The following is a 20044-nucleotide window of genomic DNA, read 5'->3' as shown; positions in this document are numbered from 1 at the left end:
GTATCTCCATTCTACATCATGTATCTGGTCCTTAAGATCATAGATATCCTGCAGGACATAGGAATGAGCCATTGCATAAGAAGTATGGGGAAATAATTTGAAGTCGAAAAAGCATTAAAGAGTTTACATACACTTATGTCAAATGACAAAGCTTGCAATAATTCCCAGAAACTATAATTAATTCACAACAACTTGATGGAAATTAAGGTTTTGCTTATAATACTAATTCCATGACATCCCAAATAGGACAGAAATGTTTTAAATTCGACATAAACAAAGTCTTATCTTAATGAGTTAACTCTTAAACCATAATTATGAACACAAAAATATCAAGATAAATTACCAAGAAAGTAAAAAATACTTCATGAGTGAAAATTACATCCATAGCATTTTCTTATTATTACAGAAGTTCTGTATTAAAACCCAATCTTTCTATATAAAGTAAATTCCTGAAAATGCAATTCACCCGTAATTCACTGAGGGAGGCATCAGGATCCACCAAACTACTTGCATCTCCACTTCCTCTTCTAGATGAGTTGCCACTCAAAGGAGTTGCACTTACTGAATTGCGAGATGAGGGCTGAAAAAAAAGGAAAAACACGGTATCAAGAATCATATGGTTATTTCTGGTAGACTTGATAATATTCTTTATAAATTTCTTCAAAGTCACAGAACAGTTTTCTCTCGTTTTTCTTAATATTAGCTTACAGACAGATTTTCCATTGATTATTTTCCAGCATTTGTGTTTCTTCTTGGTAAAATATTGCTTTCTTCTTGATGACTTAGTGTATCAGAACATTAGAATTTTGAATCATCTGTCCAGAAGACATTCATAAGATGGCTAATAGTGCTGAAATACTGTAGACATTTACAGTATTACTAAATATTATAATTTCTGCCATCCAGGACACAGAAAAAAACTTCAATTAGAATCTACCATATGAATTTTTATAGCCTTAGCCTCCTAAATTTTAGCCTTTACTAGTAAGTATATCTCACATGAAAAATAAATTGTATAGAAAATTATTTCTGGCCACTAAAGAATAAACTAAAGAATAATTTCTTTCCTCAAGAAATAAAAGGCACAAAGCATTAATTTTGGGCAATAGAAAGTATATCTAAAAATACCTTGGCAGGCTAACCCTGATGAAAAATACATAGAATTTATACTTTTTGAACTATTTCAACACTTGCAAATTTGTGAATGAACACTGACCTTAAATAATTTTTAAAAACTTCTTACCCTTGAAAATATTTCTGAATGTGATTTTTCACTTTTTTCTTCCAGCTGAAAAGAGAATAGGGAACATGATTACCTTTTGTAATAAGGGATTACCAAATCAGCATCTTTTGTTCAAAGGGACTGAGAAGTATTTAAAAATGAAACAATTTAAGAAATTCCAGATGTTAGCATTTATCAAGACAGGATAAACAATATTCAGCCTAAAAATGTATTTTTTACCTCAATTTCAAAATAAATGATTGGTTGTAAAAAAAAAAGCCAGAAACATTTCTCTAAAGTTGTTAAAGTGTCATTACCAGTATTGAGCAACAAAACATGTTTTACTATTTTAAATTTCAACAGAGTAATCACTACAATACATGGTGGTGTAACACACAACGCTTCATGCAGGTACACTTAAGGCAGTCAGTGACAGCAGTGTGAATGCCCCACACATCTGTACTTTCAATCTCTTTAGTGTCACCCACAATTACATCACAATAAAACTGGTTCAGGTAAAAACCCTGTAACTAAAGTGTACTAAGTCAAAGCAATCTACAAAATAATTTCAATTCATATTTTATGTACTGAAGACTAAGCAAAAGAACTACCATGCTCCCCTCTTACTTATGGAACTGCTATTGCAAAATTATATTGTAGACATCCACATTTTCTATATTTCTATGAATCAAAATAGGTGGGATTAGACACAAATTTAGTATGGTATCTCACATATCTTGCCTCTCAAAGAACACCTGTTTTTCTCTATGCCAGGGGAAAGAGTTTCGGAAGCCTACTACAATCACAGAAAAAAGAAATACTACTTTATTAGATTTTTCCTTTTCCTTCTATTGTGGTTTCTGTAAAAGCAACATTGCTTCTTCATTCACCACCTCCAATGATGTACTGAAATTAGAGATTGCAAATATTTGTCAGCAGTATGATGATAGAATGATGTGAAGAACCCAATTGATCTGAAGGATACATTTAGGGTAACCTAAATAAAAATATAAATTTTGAATTTAATAATAAATAATAAATAATGATGATAAGCAACTGAGAAGGCAGCCTAACTACCAGCCTCAGCCTCCACATTTCATTTAGTAGAGCATTAATTTCAGAAAGTCAGCTTTGTTATGGGAAAATAAAGTGCTAAAGTTTAAGCTGGAAAAATAATTAGTCTCTCATAATTTGAGAACATACACATGATAAGTAACATGAATTATTACAACTTATACAGCACTGTAACAGTATTAAGTATCATCTAAACACAAAGTCACAGGAAGTGGTTGTGAGAGTACTCTAGCTCTCCGTTTCCCATTCAAAGCAGAATCACAGCAAATACGAAGTCTCACCAGCTCCTGAACAAAGAGGCTCTCCAGCCTTGCTGTAACCTGACAGACTACAACAACAACATCCTTGTAGAGCTTCTTGGAGTGTCTCATCTGAGCTCCTAAACTGCAGTGTGAGGTTGCTGGCCCTTGTTGCACTGCTTGGCAAGGGTACGAAGACTTTGGCACTCACCTAAGCAAACACTTACACACTGCTGATCACCACATAGCGTTCCTTTTGCTCAACTAAATAAACACAGTACTCTCAGCCTCTCTTCCTACCTACTGCATGTACTAACCCTAAATGCTATTTCAAGAGATACACCTAAAACCAGAAATTTGTTTTTCTCCCTGCTGTTTAACACAAAAGTTTTGCCTGCAAGTACCAAGAATTTTTAGAACTTACAGCAGCAAGAAAGAGAAGGTGGCTATGTTTGGTATAAACAATGTTCAGCCTAAAGGGAGCTGCACAGGAAAATCATCACGATAATTTTACTGTAACATGATCTGTCAACTGACATGGGGTTTTGTTCAAGAGCACAGCCAACAAGGAGTGCTTCATTAACGGATTCTGACAAAATCTCGTATGTGATGAAGGAACACTAAAATGCACTAATACGGGCACAGGTTGTTCTTGTCACTAAAAGAAGTATCTGTATTCCAAAAGTACACAAAACCTCCCTAGCATTGTTAATTTCCATAAGAACAAAAATGTAAAATGTTGAGTCTTTAAGAGATTGTTAAGCTTATCACACACACACAAAAATGTGAAGTGTTACACTTGTCACATGCTTATAGCAACAGATAAAATCTTTAAAATAAAGCAGCATGCTTTTAAAAAATTCACTCAGTACAATTTTTGTGTTAAAACAAGCCCCAATCCTGCAATAAACCTATTTGCAATTAAGTAACTTCGAGTGCTTTTACAGTATTTAACTCTTTCAGAGTATTAAAAGAAAATCCATAGTTTTGCTGTATTCATCACAGTGAAAATAAAAGCATTACACTTACACTATTCAACACTTGGCCATCATCTGCATCGGAAACAATGCTTCCCCTGCGGTTGGAACGACTAAAATAGTCAGCAGTAGTTTCACTTTGATCAGAAAAATCAGAGGACTTTAAAAGATAAGGAGAAGGTGAAAGAGAACTGAAGATGACACCACTGAATAAAGAAGGTTTATTAAAACCCAAAAATATCCTACCTTAAATCTCCATTATTGCACTAAAAATGATGAACATTTATTATTGATTCACTTTCCTCAATTAGTGGAATATAAAAAAACAACCAGACACCAAAGGGTGTAGTATTAATTTTTTAGGTTAAACACAAACTACAAAAATTTTAAAAAGTTTGCATATCATAAAATACAAGATTATATAAACTGATATATAAAAATTATTATTTTTCTCTACAAATGTTGGGTTTTTTTCAAATCAACACAAATCCAACAGTGCTAGATATAATCTGGGCTTCTTCTCATTCCTAAATTTAAGATGTCTTAGACTAGAAGGCAAAATTACTCCTAAAAGTTGTATGTCAGGCACCTAAAAAGATGAGGAAAAAATGCTAGTGCTACACATTTCTTGCTAAAAAAGCAAAATGCATCTAAGAGCATTACAGCAATTAATCTGCCAAGGGAATTCAAGTGAAATATTCAACTGAGAAACATTAGGCGTGTAAAACACGGTATTTAATGGGAAGAATGGGTTTATAATAAGCTTATTGGTAACATTCTACTTCAAAAGGCAGAAAGTTAAAAGTAAATACAATATGGTGGAAGCGATTATAGTAGAAAATATCCTTATATGAATAGTTTCAAAATATATTGTCCTTATCCAATTCTCATAATTTTAAAAAAATCTTTATACTTGATTTATGTGTAGCCTTATTCTGATTACAAGATACCAAGATGTATAAAAGTTACTAAAAGTTACCAGTTATATATAACTGGTATACAAAAGACAGTTTACTGACAAACACCTGGCTCAGATTATGCTATTTTAGGACTACAGAATTTGTACTTGTTGTCACTGATCTGTTATGTTCTATTTCTCTGATAATAAATTTTCCAGCTATTTTCCAGTTACATCTATATTTAAAATAGTATCTTAATTTTCATTAAATATAGCTAGGTAGGTAAATTTTAACTGGAAATTGGGCTAAACTTTCCTATTGTGCTTGCACTTCACAAAGTATCAAGATACTGAAGAGAATTCTTCATGTTTATTATGATTACAGCAAAAGAACAAACAACTTGGGCTGTATACAATCTATGACAATACTGGTCTTTCATTCAAAATCCACTTCTCTTTGTTGTTGAGAAGTCCATATACCTGATAAACCTTGCTGTCCCTCCTTCTATACTTTTCCTACTCCTAGTATCTTTCCCAATGGGTTCATCAAAACTGCGACATTTTAAGAAGATGATGGAGAAGCATCATACAGTTTCTCACAAGGGTCTTCTCTCTTTTTCATCTCTCCTACTTGCTCTTCTGTTTTCCAGAGAAAAATAAACTGACTTCAAATGCATCATCCAGGGTAAAACCAAAATACAAACCACAGAAACAGTAGGAAGTGAGTGTTAAATAATCCATATGATTTTTACCTCATCTGCTATTCAGGATTATTTCATTAAACAAATACTTTGAACTCTGTTAAGCATTCACTAGTGTGAGCGAATGTACCTTGGCATTATTGGTATAACATATACATAGTGAGATCTGATATATATATATACACATTCCTATACATCTAGAAGTATATAATTTTAAGAAATTAATCTCAGTGTTAAGAAAAGCTAAGGAGACAAGCAGTGTTTTCACAGTGCAAGGGATTACATATGTATGTCAATACCTGTTAGGTTTTAGAATTTCATAAAACAACAGCAAAATTACCATTTTCCTACACCCTCAAAAATTCACTCTGATATCTCTTGCAGCCAAAAATGTTAGTTTCTGACAAATGTGATTTTGCTTAGTACCTATAACACTCTTAATGTGAGAAATTTTAAAAGGGAGTCAACATTTCAATTGTGCCCATACTAGAACACTGATCACTTTTTTGTTTTGTGTAGCTAAACAAATAAGCAGCTGTATCAAGGAAAGTTAGACAATTGTCCTGCAGCAGAAGCAAAATAACTCTTTAAAATCACTTTGCAGCACAAAAAGCCAATTTTAGAATGACACTTTTAATACAATACAGACACAGAACAAATTTCTCTCATTTTGGATACAGGTTACCATAAAAATGAGCAAACTTCTTACTGCATGATAGAACAGATTCCATTAACCCTCTTTCCCAAAAGAAAGACTTTTCCACGTGTACTGTAGTATGTTTCATGTGCTTGCCCCATCTATGACATAATGTAGTAACCCCAACAATGTACTATACTTCAGTTAGTAGTTGTTTATTACAAACATTAAAAAGATACATAGAAAAACAAATTCCTTCAACAGTTTACTGTCTTACTGCTAAAAATGCACACCTTGCTAAAAACCACATCACTGACAAATCAAAACTTCTCACGTGGAATAGAAAAATCAAATCTGTGTGTTGGCCAGTGAAACAATCCCAAGTGAACATACTCAAAATTGCTGATGTGTTAATATCAAAGCATTCAGCAAATCATGCATAGGAATGCTCACCACTGGACTACTTCGGACTGAGCTTGCTCTTGAAGAATTACTGTACTCAGATGGCTAAAGAAAAGTTATGAAGGACATTTTCATAAATTTCATATATTTTTGTCTGCTGAAAACAAATATAATGAAAGAAACAACCAAAGGGCTATTACACTAGGAGTGCAAGAACTATTTGAGTTATGTCATTCATCACCACACAACAAGGCCTGAAAAAGAAGGAATGAAGTACCATGCATATCCAGTTTCAGCCATTATCATGCTACACTCATACACTGTAATTCCTATGCACAGTCACGTACTTTTTTATCCTGTTTCCATGCAGTAGCATACTTTTTATGTAAAAAAAATATTAAAGATTCTCAGCAGCATTTACTATTGCTACTAGGCATGTCTATTTCCATGTGTCACTAAAAATTCCCTTGAAAAACAGCCTAATAGTGGGGAAAAAAAATCAAATCTCAACTATTTGCATAATTAAATTAAACATTAAAATTGCAATTTGGTTTTAACTGCTCTGATACCTCCAGAAGTTTTATCACACCCTGGGAACTGAAGCTATGCTGTACACTTAATGGTTTATTTTACGGTCACCCATGCACATTGTCCTGAAAGAGTTATGTTTGAAGGTGCAAGGTTGAAATCTATTTATGCAGTGGATAATAAAAGCAGCTCTGAGAAACGCATCTTAAAAAGAAAAAAAATTACTGTTTCATGCTGCTTTGCTCTGCCCTATGAAGAAACCTCTAGCAGAAATTAGAATTATACGTTTATCAGAGTTAAATGCAATAGCAGTCTTTATGGTCATGTTCTCTCACTGAATCTCCTAACGTGTTCTTGAGAACATACACAAAGCCAAAAAAGGTAAATCATCTATTGTAATCCAAGTGCAAAAGAAGATTTCACTAACTAAATTAAAAATAATACATAATATTTGATGATTTTTACATAGGTTTAGCATGTAAATGGCAGTGTAAGGTGGATTTGAACTACTAGAGCAGCAAAAGGCATACAGTTTCAGACATTCATGTCACTTTTTAAAAATAATTTTTTGTAGTGCTATCTTAGCCATTCTTATGGCACTACTAGCTACTTTATTTTGTAAAGATGCAGATCAGGTTTTCATGCCATCGCATTTTTTATGTTTATTAAATTTAAAAGTTCAAAAGTATTCAAGGTGTATCTACCACAAACTTCAGTAGTCTCCTGATTTTCATCCAGATTCTTAACAATTTTTAATACTTTTTTTAGTATTACACATGCAGTTGTTATTTAGTACGCTTGAATTAACTTGTTTTAACCGCAGTGTTCTTTATCATTGTTGCATTCACCAACTTAATGCTTCTCTGTAAAAAGAGCAGTAAAATAGCAACGACTAAAATACTTTAGAAGTAATTTAACAATGTTAAGGAAATTAAACTCAATGCCTCCAGAAAGCGATACACTTTCAGTGAGAAAATGCAACTTTAAAAATGTCAAAAAAATGCACATGTAATACTGTCAAGCCTCATGGTCATACAATACAAATTTAAGGCAACCATGCAAATGGTGCTTACAAAACAAACTGATACGTCTTATCAAACCAGTGTTTAAAGGAGACACCTATGAAGAAAAGTGTAATTTTATATTTATATTGGGCCATTCAAACACCTAAAGATAAGTAAGATATTGTTTTACATTGTACTAACCCTGTAACTCCTAGTTGGTGCCACTGGATCACTGTATAGAGAAGATGACTATAAGGTGAAGAACAGAACAGGTCAGAAATACTTTTTCTGAATACATAATTTTTTTAATTTATGCTCTATATTCCACAAAAGTCCTAAAGATTTAAATGGTAAATTTTTAGTCTATCTATAGTAGACAGAAACTTTCAGAAAAGAGTGGAAGAGCCTCCAGGAAAACCTGTTATCTTTGAAATCAATTTAAACATTATTAAACCAAGCTAGTAGATTTGTGGAAGAGAGTGAAAAAATTAGGTAGTTCTCAAATAACATGTCAGTTTCCTCTAGCTATTTATTGAAACCTGGCCATGACCACAGCTGCAGATACTGGAAGACATTACTTATCTCATGACATATCTGTGTTTTATCATTTATATTAAGATAGAAAAAAGTACCACAATGGTGGTAAATATTCAAGACTTTCTTTTCTTGGTATTAAAAGACAGGATTTTGATACAGCAACTGTCACAGCTGCTGGTTCTTTTCTGTATATCATACAAAATCATGAAACAGAAGTTATTTTATTTTTAAAACCTCACATGCAGAACAAAGTAACCTGCATGTTATACATTAATTTTGTAAAACACAAAAGTTACAAGCAGAAAATACAACTGTTACCACTTTTAACTGTAATAATTTCATAGAGAGATAATTAGCATCCTATGGCATAAGTAAGCAAAATGACATATATGTATTTTATATAAATAATTAAATAATTATAAAAAGAGGAGACAGACCCGAACATGGTAGGAAGAAACTGGTTTACTATATCCCAGGCTGCTATAATTTCTTTGATCATAGTAAATTCCACTCTGAGGGGTGAGGAAGGAAAGAAGAGAGAAAACAAAGGTTGCATCTGTAAATCTTGCAAACAGAAATCCCTAATAATTGAATTGGGGCTGGATGTTTATGTGACACCAGCAGTCTGTACCCCCCACCACTATTCTTTACACCAAGTGCATATACTGAAAGTCTAGCAATTATACTTTGGCTCATTTCTGTTGGGTTTTGACACTCTCTACACAAATTGCACATATATGCACACGTGAGGCAAAAAATTCATACACATATACAAAAAAGAAAAACCAGACAGACAAAAACACGGCAAAACATAGTGCCTGCAGAATACAGCAGGCACTCTGATCTCAATAGGCAACAGAGAGCAAAAATATTCATATTACTCATTTGTATAGAAACTACAGGAACAGGAAAACAGCACTTCAAAAGCACATGGAGAAATGCTGTAATACAATAATAAGTAAATACAAAATTACTTCAACCTAGTCTCAACACAAACATCCACTACTCTTCTGACACCCTCAACCCCTAATGCAATTGCTAATTCATCAGTACCAAAAACTGTCTGAAAAATTACATCCAAAATATTTCATTTATTGACACTATATTCACATGTTAAACACCGAACGTTCTAGAATAGTTTCTGCACAATCACAATAATCCCCATGCCTTTCTCAATACATCACTGGATTAATATCAAGGTCTATGGCAAATTCAATATGCTGTACTTCTACAGTTAAAATGCTTCTAGCTATCTGATAGGGGACAAAGTGGGAGTAATAGAACACATATCCCCATCCTGACTGAATAAACTTCAATCCAGAGAAGTGCTGCCTTTAAACAGTTCCAAGGGCCTTTTCCAGGCCTCCAGCAGAACAAGATTTCTATGTAGCTGATTCCATTGATGGTATCGCACTGATACAAACAGTTTCAAACACAAATCGAGGTCAGAAACTGATCAATATGAGGTTTCTTTTTCCCTAAAAACATTTATGCAAATGTCAGGAAGCTAACAAATTTATCCATGACTCTACGCACTTAGGATATTTATAATGAATATTATACTAGAAAACTAACCAATAAACCTTTATGGGAATAAAGAGCTTTCTCCTTTGAACTTTGAGATTAATGGTAAGCATGACCCTAAGAATAAAATTTAGAGAATTAATACCACTATATAACAGCATCTTCATTTCTTCAATCTTAAAATATAAAGAAGACAGACATGAGGATTTAAGGGTTTTATCACCTAAAACAGAAACAACAAAGGAAATTCTAACTACATAATTAGAAAAAAATAGCCCACGCTTCTATAACTGTGTTAAAAAGAAGTGGTAAGTGAAACTATAATCAACCCTATTCTCATTGACATAGGCTTGGCTTAAAGGTAGTGCTCACATTTCACAAAAAAAAAACTTAAACCAATAAACAAACTAAAAAAGCTTAATAATACAGATTAATTTAAGCACTATATTGTGCTTGCTTATTTGGTAGCTAATTCAGATAACACTGCTGTTTAAACAAACACAGCTTTTTAAGCCGCTTACATATTCCTTTTGGTGGTACTTGATGCAAGCCTTAAGAAACACACAGGTCTTATGTGGCATAATACCACTGAGAATGTGATGCAACCAACTATTACTTCATCAAAATATGGAAGAAGTCTTTTAAGTGAAGATATACAAACCAGCTGCTTTTTCTCTGGACTGAAATAACTTTCCATTAGATTAAGTTAAAGTTTCTGTGTGGTAATGGAGAATACAAATAGATGCATATGCACTTTTTTCCCCCAAGAATGTCCTCCAAGTCTAATCTGTATGTCACTTCACTACAAAGTTTAGAAATAACAACTAAATACTAGAAAGTGCTTACTATAAGACAATTGTCTTTTCTTCCTGAAAAAATTTATACATGTAATCTACAGAAAGTGTTAGAATTATAAAACTATTCTAGGTCTGAATATGTGATAGTACAAATTTATATACTTTTTAAAGTCAAGAATTTAAAGTCACTAGTTAATATCATTACACCTTAGAAACAAAACACAAAAACAGTCGTCACTCAAAGGCATGCAAAGTATTAACACAGAAGGACCAAGTATCTTGCAGATCTATCCTTAGTGTTGTCATACTAAAGTAAAATTAAATAAAGTGAAAATCAATGTTAAAAAAATTGCCTTTTTTTCAAAGAATGACTAAAAAGACAGGAAAATTACAAGAAAACATATTCCACTAATTATGAAAATTTAAACATGAAGGAATATCCACTTATCCAGATCTGAAGTGCTTTCTGAGGCTGGACCACTTAATAAAAACTAATCTTTCTCCCCAACTGCATCCCTATAAATGAAAAGTTTATTTTCATTTCAAAAGAGAAATGAAATTTTGGATAGCACTATGCTATGTGAAATATTTCATATGATCTTAGTAACAGAATTTTAAATAATGAAGACAAGTCTCCTATGGCAGTTTTCATTAAACTGAGACAGCATTTACAAGGTTATGTAACAAAAGGCTCATCTCCACACAGGCAAAGCACTCTAAAGGATCATCACCCCCCTTGTAGAGCTGTGCAACTCATCATGATGCAATAACCTTCCAGGGTCCCTTACAGGCTCAGGAAGATCACTGCCTATAGGCTACAGGGCATGAAAGACTTTACAGGAAAAAGGGGAAATTGTATTTTGTGATCAGGGCAGAATTAAAGGTGGGGATAGAGCGACTAAGTGTTTTCAGGAGAAGCAAGTGTATGAAAAAAAAGGAACAGTGTGATAAAAGGGTCAGATGTGTGTAAAGAGAATGGGAGTCTACCACATTTGGCAGCTCTTAAGAATACTAATAAAACCAGCTTTGTAATAATAGTTTAGCCTGCATCCCATGTTTCTTGTCACTCAGTGACAGCAAAATTTGTGAAGTTTATACTTCTTTTTTTAACTTAGAAAACTTAAATTTTCACTGCAATTTCTCTGCTGGGGACATTGGGAGAGAGCAACTGAAGAGACGGATTCCCTTCACACCTGTAACTGCTCTGTCTCGAAGATAACTTCACTTAGCACTTTCTTTCAGCTCTCACATTTGCTATCACAAAGTACTTTACATCAATCACTGTAGCAGTCCTATTATTGCCATTTTCTATAAACACACTTTCACCAAGCTACTGTTTTGGTAAGTAGACATAGAAAACGTTACAATGTGAACACATCACATTCTAAATAAAAAGCATGCTCATTCCAGGTTACACACCACAAGATCTCTCCTTTTGGAGGTACTTGCTCTGCTCCTGTGAGATGCACTGACATCTGGCAAACTCTTGAGAATGAAATTATAAAAATGTATCAAGATATGAAATAAAATTTTTAATTTAATTCTATTACTCTTCACTGAATGACAGAAAATAACCAAGGCAAAGAAATTCTAAGTAAGACCCCCCAAAATGAGCTTAGTTACCTGCCCAATTCAAACCCTCATGTTTAGACAACAGCCAATTACTTAATCTCCATTTTATCATATTTGCTATGTCAGCCATGACAAGAGCATATCTGAGGAAACAGCTCACAAGTTTCCCAGAGTTGCACATAGCATATTTTACATGTTTTCTTGATAAAGTGATTACTGTTCAAAATTATTTGGTAAAAATACCTGTGTGGCAAATTGCAGAAACACTTAACACTAGGCCTTGCATGACAGTACACAAAATTCAATTAATCAAAATCTACATTTAATTGCAAAGACCTCTTAGCAAGTGACAATCATCTTTTTTTTAAAGTCACAGAAAGAAACGGCTCATTCCAACTACATAAACCCAACACTGTTATTTTAGTTTATTCCTCTTCCTGGCCTATACACACAGATCAATGACCAGCTGATTTCTATGCAGACCCAAGACCAGGAAAATGTTAACATAATCTCAATAAAATCGTTCTTTAGCAATATATATAGCCCAAAGATGATATAAAAGAGCCTATACAATAAATATTTCTGTTAGCATTCTTTGGGATACCTTACATCATTCAGCTAAATTTTTTGCCATTAATGTATAATATATTCCCACCTTCTCAAAGAAAGAGAATCTAGCATCATACCAAACTCTTCTTCAAAGTGTGTCTTAAGATATTTATACCTTTTCGTTCACAAATACTACAAAAACACAGTAACACTCAAAGTGCAAGAAAAGACTGAAAGATTGAAACACATAAAAATAAACGACCTTTTTAACATTGATGGAAAAAAGGTATCAGATGAACTTAAACATTATATGTGACTTAAAATGACTAAAACTACAAATACTTAGGAGATTTGAAGCTTCATCCTCTCCACTAGAAAAAAGAAACCAGAACCCAAATCTTTTTTCCTCTGGTTTGGTTTCTGAAGGCCATGATCAAAAAGAAAAAGTATACAGTTTGAACACAAACCAAATGTGAATGTCGACTGGACTGGTGAGAGTATCTGGCCCTCTCTGCATCTTCCTGAGAAAGAAGAAATGCAGAGTTATTTCATAAGGAATGAAAAAAGAAAAACAACTATGACACAATACCAGGAAGCCAAAGTGAGCAACATGCTGTTAGCACTTTTAATGCTATGTGTCATTTTGTATAATCCATGGTGGCAAGTAAACTCATTCAAGTCAGAAGAGCTCAGTTCACCTGATTTGGGTAAGCATGCCAATATATTACATTAAGGGATGTAATTAAGGCAGGTTAATATAATTAATAATTAGTATTCAGTAGTCAGTTTGTCTTTCCTATGATTAATATATTAATGCAGAAAAAAAGCACAAAATTGTTTAAATTAAGAAATTAAAGGAAAAATAGAGAGCTTTACAAAATTACAAGTACACTAGTAAGAAATGTACTATATAATTACTACATTCAGATTTTAAGTAATTTACAAAGTTATTTTAGCCCTAATAGAAATTATTATTCTCAGTTGTCTCATACATATTTTGCATTTACTTCTCTATTAGAAGAACAAAGCTTCTTAGAGCAAATTGATCAATTTTAAGTTCTACAGGTAGTTTTGCTCTACAATGACTGTGAAAATAATAAACTCAGTTCATAAAATCTGAGTGATGACAACTAGCTGAGGCATCTTAATATATTTTGTTCTGTTGAAAGATGAGTGTTCATTTCGCTTCCCACAAGAGAATATATGAGAAGAAGCAAGACAACCACAACTAATTTAAAATTAAAACATATTTCACATGTCATAAGCATCTCAAATTGTTATAGTATAAAAACATGTTAAGAATATCCTTAATTTTAAAACTATCCCTTTTGGAGGCTACTACACTGTTCTGAAAGTAGGGATTCTTCCTTAATTTATTGTTTTCCTACAGTTTTCAATAAGTTGAACCATTCTAAATGTTATAAGCCAGTAATTTATAGAATTAAAGGCTTTGCCTCCAGATCATAGATGCATATCTAAAGATACCCATCTAAAGATACCCATAAAACTAGCTTTCATATTGCTTATGGTCACATGGTTATCATCTGCATTTTCACTGGATACATTAATTTGTTTAAAACTATTTTACAGCTATTCAGTATTCAACAGGCCTACTTTAAACTCTACCACAGAACTGCCATGGGGGGAAGGTAGGTTCATTTCATGATGACATTTTAGTCTTCCTCTCTACACTGTTTGTTTTAAGGTTTAAAATCAATGTTCATGCTATTTAACTTTTCAACACAGTATAGTTAGATCATTGCCAAATTTAAATATTCTTTGGTCTAAATGGACAAGTACCTCTTAGTAACATCTGCAGCAGGCAAGAAGAGAGTTTGCTACTTCTATAAGATTCCTCCTAAATGGTGGGTAACAAGTCTCTTCCCAACATTCCATTGGAAAACAGAAAGCCTGTGTTAAGTGTTCCGTGTATTCAGGTCAAAGGATTATGCACTACAGTACATATTGCAAAGAGATAGCTGCTGCTGGTATCTATCAAGCTTGATTTCTAAAAGTTTAAGTTTGAATTATGCATGTACTCCAATACAAAAGTTACATCTCCCAGTCCAGGAAAGGAGTGCACATCTGTTCAGAGATCTCCTGCAGCAGAGAGACCTCTTAGGACTGCAAAAGGAAGGTGGCATTCAGTTGAGTGAAATTCCTCACAAATACAATCTATGTTCTACATTCTGGAAACCTTGATCTCAAGCAAAAAAAAAACACCTTCAAAGGTACTTTCCGCCAAGAAATACAGAAACTATATTGACTTTGAGAACATGAGAACAAACATATACACAAATATCAGATCGGCAAAGAGACAATAAAGAGTCAATACAACTTTGCAAATAAAATTCTAATGACAGTCCTTGGATTTCTCAACAATGATTAACTGTCATTGTGGTTTTAACTATCTGAAATGATGGTTAGTCTCAGAGTGTATTACTTAAATCTTGGTGATTCAAAACATTCCCACAGTGAACACTTTCCTAAAAGCCAGGATAACCCCTGACATCTCCAATATACCCTTTTAAGAGGCACATTAAGTTTGAGAAAGGAACCTTCTATGGAAACATTGCAATTAAGTCAGTCTCACTCCACTGCTGGGTAAAATCATGGAAAATCCTATTCTGGGAGGTACTGAAAAACATCTGGGAGACAACTCAGTCATTAGTCACAGCCAGTATGGCTTCATGAGGGGAAAACTGCTTGTCAAACCTCATTTTGTTGTACAACAGGGTGACCTAGGAAAGTCAGTGGATTGTATCCTTTTTGATTTCAGCAAAACTTTTGACACTGTCTCTCCCAAGATCCTCCTAGACAAAGCGGTCTGCACGCAGCTGGATAACCATGTTATGCAATCAATGAGCAACTGGATCATAGGTCAGGCACAAAAGGTTGTAGTGAATGGGGTGACATCAAACTGGCATCAGGTCACTGGCAGAGTTCCACAGGCTCATCTTAGGCCCAGGTCTCCTCATAAATTACTTGGATGCAGAACTCAAGGAACAATAACTTTGCCAATGGCACCAAATGGCAGGGAGGGCAGGGAGGCCCTGCAGCAAGACCTTGGCCAATCAGAGATATAGGCAAGCACCAACCATAGTGTCTTGCTTTGAAAGACAGTGCCTGCCAAGGAAGATGGGAACCTCCCTTGGAATGAAAAATGTGACCTCCTTCCCTCCAAATTATTATGCTTTCACATTATGGGGCTGTCAGGCAAAGATATGAGAAAAAGAATAATAGTTCTTTATGTGTGCATTTTATATATATATATAAAACAAGGCAAACAAACAACAACAAAGGCAGCAAGAACAAACAGAACCAGAAATGCAGTGACAGCCTTCTCTGGGCTGCGGGCACTCTGCCCTTTGGTGCAGTTCCGGTCACGGCCGGCAGGGGCGCTGGTGGCTCCCGCTGGGCAGGGCAGGTGCGATGATCCCCCCGGCTGCAGGGGGCGCTGTGGCACGGCCCAGCTGCCTCTCTCCGCGTTGGTAATGGCAGCGCAGCCATCGGGAGAGATAGGAAGGGGATTCCTTTAAAAACTCACAGGGGACACCTCATCCCGGTACCCGTCTGGATGATTATATGGATTGTAGCAAGAACTTTGGAGCAGCAGGCTAGAACAGCAGAGGCAGGCACACCTGGGGTGGTAAAAATTGTAGCAAAAACTCCAGAGCTGTGCCAGGAGCTATGGGATACCCCCTAAGGGCAGCGGATTGTCCTGTTGAAGTGTAGCAAAAAGCCCAAAGCAGCAGCAGAATACAGCAGCACTGGGCAGCGGCAGACTGCCTTCTACAAGCAGCTGCTGTAAGGATCCAAGAGACGCTCCCTCCAGAGGGGGTTGGGGGTCAGGGTCCTGGGTTTTCCCCTGCAGCACCTGAGTAGATGGTGAGGGTCCTTTCCAGTGAGGTCGGGTGTTGAAAAGGTCCCACTCAACAGCTGCTCTTACAAGCAAAGGCTCACCCACGCAAAGGAAAAGCAGCGCATGACAGAACTCTGCATTGACAGCAAATTCTCCTCACAGCAGCAGCCCAACTCTCTCCCCTCCCCTCCCAAGAGCGAAAGAGAACAAGGGGCAAGCCCAGCTCCTCACCCCCCAGCCAAACTCTCACGGTATCTTTGCACTTCCAAAGAGAAAGCCCCCCAGCTAAGAGATTACAGCCAGGTGCACCCCTTCCCCCCTCCTCTTTTTTTTTTCTCAAACATCCATTGTTCTGGTCCCTTAGGTAACAAAAGGGACAGAAATGCCCCAAGAAAGAAAAAAAATGGAACAAATCCTAACCCCCAACACATATGAAGTTTAAGAAGGACTAGTGCTGGATTCTGCACCTGGGATGGGGCAACCCTGGATGTACAGACAGACTAGGAAACAAGACACTGGAGAGCAGCATGGCAAGTTGAATGTGAGTCAGCAGTGCCCACAAGGCCAAAGAGCCCACCGTGGCCTGGGGGACATCAGGCACAGCATCACCAGCCGGGCAAGGGAAGGGACTGTCCCACTCTGCTCTGCACTGGAGCAACCTCACCTTGAGTGCTGAGGGCAGTTTTGGGTGCCTCAATAAAAGAAAGATAGAAAACTATTAGAGAACACCCAAAGAAGGGCAACCAAGACAGTGAAGGGGCTGGAGGAGAAGCTGAACAAGGAGCAGCTGAGGTCACTCTCAGCCTGGAGGAGACTGAGGGGAGTCCTCATTGTGGTATTGAACATCCTCACAAGGGGAAGTAGAGAGTCAGGGACTGATCTCTTCTGTGGTGACCAGTAACAGGACCCAAGAGAACAGTGAGTCAGGGGAGGGTTAGGCTACGTGCATATATCATTGAACCACATACATATATTGTTTATGTGTATATGTGTGTGTGTATATATATATATTTTTTTTTTAATATATGTGAAATGACACACAGCAAACCATTAGTAAATTATTTCCTCCAAAATCCTATGTTAGTTCTCTGAGTGGCAAAAACATGCAGAACAGGTGATTTTAGCCTACCATCCATTTCTGGATATGAGCCCATTTTCTATCATATGAATGTTGAGAAAACTACAGAATGTAAAAAGAAAACCAAATAAAACATTTACAATATAAATTATAGTCGCCACACAAGATTGGATTCCTGAATTGAAAACTCAGATAGATCTACATTAACTGCCATGTAATCTTCAGAATAATAGCAGATATCTACAGCAGTTCAAAAACTGAAACTGTGTGCACAATGAGAACTATATAAAATTGAGGCAGAAAATGTTTTGTATATTTCACTTATTACCACAGGAAAAAAAAACCTTCAGCAATAACCAAGTAGGAGCATTACATGGACTTGAGTGTAATCATAATGAATAATAAATTCTCAATGTTTTACATGCAATGTCAAACACTGAATTAAATGCAACAACTATGCAATAACCAAACTGCTGAAAACTTAGTTTCTATGATTTTTTTCTCAAGAAATGCAAACTTTTTTTAGGAGAAACGTGTGGAGCAACACACAACTGTATGCCTAAATATTACCTCATTTTAATCATTTTTTTAAAAATAAAGATCTTGACGACAGGTATTTACTGTAAATCCTTTCAGTAGAATCCAATTCTAATGCTGAAAATACTCACACGAAACTAAATTACACTAAAAGACAATCTTACAGAAGTGCAGAAATAAAATACATTATATATTTTTGTAAAGATTTGCAATAATTCCTGGTGGGTTATACTACCTCTTTTTGATGTCGCTCCAGCTCTCTCATACGTATATCTCTTGCTTCTGCTCGAGCTGCCCGTTTTGCTGCAAGTCTGGCTTCTGCCTACAAGCAGATGGAAAGTAATTACAGTTTTAAAAAAATTTTTTGAATAATAGCTTGAGTACTCAATCTCTTCAGAAGTACACATTAAGATTTTAACATCATAATACAGAAGTAATAAAAAATGAAATCTCAAAAAGAATATGTACCTAACGCTTTAAAGATAGTATTGCTAGTTGAAAGAATTAGATGTTCATTAAAAAAGGTCATAGAATGGCTTGGGTGTGAAGAGACCCTAAAGACCATCTAGTTTCAACGCCCAGATCACATGCCATCAACTAAATCAGGTCGCTCAGCACCTCATCCAACCTGGTCTTGAAGAGTTTCAGGGATGGGGCTTCCACAACTTCTCTGGCCAACCTGTTCAGTGCCTCACCCTAGCAAGAATTTCCTCCTAACATCTAATCTAAACCTACTCTCTTAGTTTAAAACCATACATTCCCCTGTATCCTAACGTTATCTGCCTGTGCAAAAAAAGTCACTCTCCTTGTTTTTCATAAACCCCTTTCAGGTACTGGAAGGTTGCAGTGAGGTCTCCCCAAATCCATCTCTCCTCCAGGCTGAACAACCTCAGCTCTCTCAGCCTGTTATTATAGGTGAGGTGCTCCAGTCCTCTGAGCATCTTTGTAGCCATCAACAAGTTCTTCTCCCAGTCTGGACTCACATCTGAGATTGCCCTGACTGATGTGCAGTACGTTGCACTTGGACTTGCTGAACTTCAAGAGGTTCTCATGGGCCCAAGTTTGTCCAGGTGGCCCTGGATGGCATCCCATCCTCCTGTTGTGCCAACTGCACCCCTGCCTCACAGATCTGCAAACTTGCTGAGGGGTGTCACTACAGGACACGAAATGAACGACATTCACGCAGTCAAGTCATTAGAATAAAAACAGGGAAGTTTATTTTTTTTATTTTGGTTTATATAGATTTTGGGCAATGATTATGGATTGGAGGATGAGGTTGTTACTTTTTTAATTACAGTGGTTAAACTAGAAGTTTATTAATTGTTTTTTTTTCTCAAGAGAGGAATGATAAACAAGGACAGTTTACAATAACATTACTTTGTTTACATGAAAATTTGTGAGAAACTCTACTACAAAAATACATACATCAGAAGGCTGAAAAAGATCAGAGCGACAGAGGGGTACACTCAATCCCACTGACAGTGTCATTGATAAAGGTATTAAAGAGCCCTGGAAATATAAGGGAATAAATTCTGCCATACAGGTAAAGTTTGAGAAAAGCACAAGGTCAGTTCTTTAATGTTTGAGTAATGAGTTGACAATGTGATTTTTTGATCAGTCATTCTCTAACCTTATATTAATTGTCATATTTGTGGCTAATTACACTTTTTTATGCACGTCTTAAATAAAAATAACTCTTCCTGGATAATGAGATTACTTTCATTCCTATTTCTGAATTCAAGACACTTTAAAATTAACAAACCTCTCTGGCAATGTTGCTTAGAGCTTCATCTTCTGCAGAAAACCTGTCTTTCACTGGAGTTCTCTTCCGTCCTGATCCAGGAGTTCCCATCTTTATTCTCTGAATCTGTATTTGAAAACACAGACAGGACAAAGCTCAGTCTTA

The 20044-nt window shown here is 35.5% G+C and overlaps 1 protein-coding gene across 6 annotated transcripts in view; it reads right to left on the bottom strand.

Annotated features, from left to right (window-relative positions):
* LRRFIP2 (LRR binding FLII interacting protein 2) overlaps positions 1 to 20044 on the bottom strand; it is a 47724-nt gene that overhangs the window by 18910 nt on the left and 8770 nt on the right. For 5 of the 6 annotated variants that reach the window (XM_083875111.1, XM_083875110.1, XM_083875112.1 and 2 more), the window contains 5 exons: positions 19901 to 20005; positions 18374 to 18460; positions 3565 to 3672; positions 1244 to 1288; positions 467 to 580 (listed from right to left, as the gene is read on the bottom strand). In XM_083875111.1, coding sequence (XP_083731237.1) covers positions 467 to 580; positions 1244 to 1288; positions 3565 to 3672; positions 18374 to 18460; positions 19901 to 19990 — 444 coding nt within the window. In that variant the 5' untranslated portion in view covers positions 19991 to 20005. The remainder of the gene's footprint in view (positions 1 to 466; positions 581 to 1243; positions 1289 to 3564; positions 3673 to 18373; positions 18461 to 19900; positions 20006 to 20044) is intronic. The other variant, XM_083875114.1, reaches the window with a different exon arrangement.

This window comes from Zosterops lateralis, assembly GCF_965231275.1.
Source record: "Zosterops lateralis genome assembly, chromosome: 1".
In the NCBI taxonomy this organism is placed as follows: Eukaryota; Metazoa; Chordata; class Aves; order Passeriformes; family Zosteropidae; genus Zosterops; species Zosterops lateralis.
This window is presented reverse-complemented; position numbering and strand designations above follow the sequence as displayed.